Source organism: Haplochromis burtoni, unplaced genomic scaffold (assembly GCF_018398535.1).
Source record: "Haplochromis burtoni strain Fernald_Lab_line unplaced genomic scaffold, NCSU_Asbu1 Contig_24, whole genome shotgun sequence".
Taxonomy (NCBI): domain Eukaryota; kingdom Metazoa; phylum Chordata; class Actinopteri; order Cichliformes; family Cichlidae; genus Haplochromis; species Haplochromis burtoni.
In genome coordinates this window covers 1,139,107-1,143,304 of record NW_024582385.1, presented here as the reverse complement: position 1 = coordinate 1,143,304, position 4,198 = coordinate 1,139,107, and the positions used below count along the sequence as shown (strand labels likewise).

General features: G+C 41.0%; 1 protein-coding gene across 1 annotated transcript in view; it reads right to left on the bottom strand.

The window, feature by feature from the left end:
• Positions 1-4,198, bottom strand: part of tmprss2 (transmembrane serine protease 2) — a 9,820-nt gene that overhangs the window by 1,962 nt on the left and 3,660 nt on the right. The window contains exons 5-12 of the mRNA XM_005936003.2: positions 3,631-3,723; positions 3,386-3,502; positions 3,171-3,300; positions 2,519-2,635; positions 2,386-2,426; positions 1,942-2,110; positions 1,125-1,288; positions 929-1,024 (exon numbers count right to left, since the gene is read on the bottom strand). Of these exons, the coding sequence (XP_005936065.1) occupies positions 929-1,024; positions 1,125-1,288; positions 1,942-2,110; positions 2,386-2,426; positions 2,519-2,635; positions 3,171-3,300; positions 3,386-3,502; positions 3,631-3,723 (927 nt within the window). The remainder of the gene's footprint in view (positions 1-928; positions 1,025-1,124; positions 1,289-1,941; positions 2,111-2,385; positions 2,427-2,518; positions 2,636-3,170; positions 3,301-3,385; positions 3,503-3,630; positions 3,724-4,198) is intronic.

Below are 4,198 nucleotides of genomic sequence, written 5' to 3'. Positions count from 1 at the left end.
GCTTGAATAAATTTAACTGAAGTTAATGAAACAGATGTTAATCAATCAATGACATTCATTCACATATTGTAATAGTCTAAACAGTGTCTGCCTTTTTTGAAAATGCTGGTTAGTGTTACATGATTAAGAACTTACAATTAGAGATGCATCGAACAATTGGCCAGGACTGGAATCAACTAATTTCCAGTGACTTGGGTCACTTGAGCCAGCCTATTGGAATTAATGGTGTTTTGTGGTTTCTTTGTGTGTAGTATTTTGGTTTTCCTTTTTGGCTGCTATGTTTAGTTTCCATGTTGCCTTGTCGAGATGTCTCGTCTCCACTTCCTGTGTGTCATTCCATGTCTCCCCAGCCGTCATGTCTCTCTTACTTGTGCTCTCTCGTCCCCTCTCTCGTGTTCCCTCGCTCCCTCTCTCATCTGCCTTGCCTCCTGTCATGTTGACGCAGGCTCACGTGTCAGTCTATGTCTCAGTGTTTCCTGTTTTACTTTGCTAGTCTCACGGTCCATGTTTTGTGTGTTTAGTTTTGCTTCCCCTGTGGCGTCACTTTGTATCAGCTGTGTTCCCCATGTGTTTCCACTTTCCTCATTGCCGTTCCGTGTATTTAAGTCCTCTGCTTGGTCTGGTCATAGCAGATGGCCCCGCCCCTCCCTGAGCATGAGTCTGCTGGAGGTTTCTTCCTGTTAAAAGGGAGTTTTTCCTTCCCACTGTCACCAAAGTGCTTGCTTATGTGATTGTTCCATTGTTGCATTATTGTAGAATATTTTCCTTACAATTTTAAATATTTGGTGCTATATAAATGTTGTAAATAAATAAATATAAATAAATAAATGGTATAAATAAATACCATTGAATTACATTTTGGGTGTTATGGTAAAGGCTGTTGCCAAAGGCTGAAGGTTTGACATATTCAGTTATGGTTTTGCCTCACCTGTTGACTGCAATGCTCCCCATCCTGTGATCCATGCTTGACGATTAGCAGAAAGGTTCAGGTCAACATTGGGGAGACACACCGGCCGAACTTTATCTGAGGCATAAGCATGTATCACCTTAGAGTGCTGGATTTGCAATAACATAATCGCAGTATCATTGAAATTAACATGTGAAATTAACTTCCAAGTACTTACTGTTAAAAGTCAGAGGTGTATCAAGCTTTAGGAGAGCAATGTCATAATTATTCGTTCTTGTGTCAAAATCTTTATGTTTGATGATTTTCTGAACTCTGCTGTTAAACATGTTTTCCAAGTTCACGTCCCCATAGTATACCCTCCACAATGAAGGAGAAGAGGAACTGCCAAGGAAAAGACAAGGTGAAATGGGCATGGTGGATTTATTAAATAGTAGTCAAAACACTGTAGATAAAAGATGAACACGAGGTCACTATTGATCCATTATGAATCCTCCACTTGAGTGGAGGACTCGACAACTGATAGTTGGAGACTCGACATAAAAAGTAAAGACGGCTCTCACTGAGAAATTGAGGACACTGTATGATAACGATTTGGCAGTTCCAGTCTTACACAGTTTTATCATCTAATTGAATGTATGGTGGTCAAAGCTGCATGGCCAAACCTTAGGCCTGCTTCAACTAAGATAGTTAATGTTAATGTCTTCTGTGGGATAAACACAGTAAGTGAACCTGTTGTCGAAAAAGAGACAAACCTACTGAACTTGCAAACACGTCGCGTGCTTCACTGCTATCAGTGACACAGTAACCTTTCTACCAACATGTGAATAAATATATTGCAATAAAGTAAAATTCCCATATATCCTGTGTACTTTGTCTTTGAAGGCACACCTAAGTCATTAAGCTGTAAATATGACACACACACAGGTAGTTCTTTGAATCAGGATTACTTCCGTCAGAGGGATTATGTTTTTGCTATTGTTCAACAGCACAATGACATGTTCGGGTGAAAGAAAGCAGAGAATAGAAGCTCTCACTATTTAAAGCAGTGTGCAGCAGACAGGATCCAGTATCGGCTGATAATGGAGCCTCCGCAGCTGTGTCGACCTGAAACCTGGAGGCTGACCTGCCATGGCCAGGCTCCATTTACAGCCTCTGTGCCACCAACAATACGACTGCTCGGAGCTGCTGAACTCTTGCCACATTCTGAGGACCGAGGAGCTCAATGTTACTTTCGCTGATTTTCAAGCTTTTAAACCAATTCAGACACTGTAGCACCAGACAAATGGACAGACTAAATGATTACATTGATGTATGATCAATCATCCAAGTAAGGAAATCCCCAAAACTTGATTCTGTTCATCACTCATCCAAGTGAGGAAACGCTTCTTCACTGAAACACGACGTCCAGATAAATAGAATCAAGTTTTGGGGATTTACATTATTATTTCACGTATGTCACAGTGAACACAGTAGCTTACCAATACACTGAAGTGTGACAGCTTTGGAGAAGCACAGCAAGCTGAAAGTGAAAGGATGAAAAAAAAATGGCACATTTTATAAATGCTGTGGTGTGTATGAAGTGAGCACTCAGTGATATGTGGTTGTGTATACCTGTGAGTGAGCTGTGACTGTATTAGTGAGCCACTATTACTTCCGGACTCCAGCCTCATATATCCATTGGAGGCCAAAGAACCTGCACTGGTTTGGCTGTAGGCAAAATAATCATCTCTGTGGGACAAAGAGGCATGTGTGACAGGGAGATGAGACCAGCAGACTGTACTCACACATACATGCACGTCACGCAAGGACATTCCCTCTGAGTTAGAACTTTGAAAAATATGTACTAATCAATACTGCACATTTGTCATTTCAGAAGAATATTAGTTGTTGTCTCAGTGGGTGGAAAAACTAAGTACATCCATTGTTTCCACAGGTAAGCAGTAGGTCTGTGCAGCTAAAAAAACAAACACTTTATCACCCACGTATCATACAGGCCACCAGGTGTAAAATTACAAGATGATTCTTATCATTTTTGTCAAAGGGCTGAGGAGTTACAGTAATGTGACACACACATTATTATATCAAACTAATATCTATTATATCTAATCCAATAAAATATTTTTGTATGTAATTTTTAAAAAATGCTTTAGTTTGGAAATTATTCAAGGTCCAGTAGCAATGCAAATCATGAGTCGTGTAATATGAGTGAGCTTTTTACACCACACATTGCAAAAGTGTGTCAGTGGGAAAGGACAATGAGCACCTGCTGTAACCAATCTGTCTGCACACAGTTCGTCCATAGTTATCATCCCAGTTGTCAGCACACACGGGCATCCAGGTCTGGCTGCTTGATGAATAACTCTCCAGCATGGAGTTGGCCCCTTGGAGGCGAACTGTGAAACATCAAGTCTATTAAAAAATAGATTCGTACACTAAATAACTGTGTGGAAGACTGAGACACTGATTTGAATGCCTTACAGCACTGAGATTCATCCTCTCCATCTGGACAGTCAATGGTTCCATCACACCACCGGGTATGGCTCAGACACATCCCACCTTTTCCACACGACTTCCCCAGTAGACACTGGTAGTATACTGTGAGCACATGCATTTACTACTGTGAATCTCATATATATACAAGAGCATGCAGAATCATGCCACATTACAATACTTAAATTATAAAAATAATTTTATGCAGCTGCACAGTCTCCAGATCAACTCACGGAAGTACCACAGCAAGAGTCCGAGCACTGCCAGGATAACAGTCACACACAGAAATGCACTCAGGATGTACTTCCAGTGACATTTCTTTCTTCCTGAAGGCCAAGATTTAAAAAAAAAAAAAAGACAATCCTGTATCAATTTGTAAAAATTCATGGAAAAACTGTTGATTTTGGAGACAGACACTATTTCTACTTTTAAGATTAGGCTTCAAACTTTCCTTTTTGATAAAGCATATAGTTAGTGCTGGACCAGGTGACCCTGAATCCTCCCTTAGTTATGCTGCAATAGGCGTAGGGTGCTGGGGGATTCCCATGATGCACTGAGTATTTCTTCTTCCATCACCTTTCTCACTCACTATGTGTTAACAGACCTTTCTGCACTGAATAATACTTGATATTAATCTCTGTCGTTCTTCCACAGCATGTCTTTTATCCTGTCTTCCTTCTCTCTCCCCAACCGGTCGCAGCAGATGGCCCCGCCCCTCCCTGAGCCTGGTTCTGCCGGAGGTTTCTTCCTGTCAAAAGGGAGTTTTTCTTTCCCACTGTCACCAAAGTGCTTGCACATAGG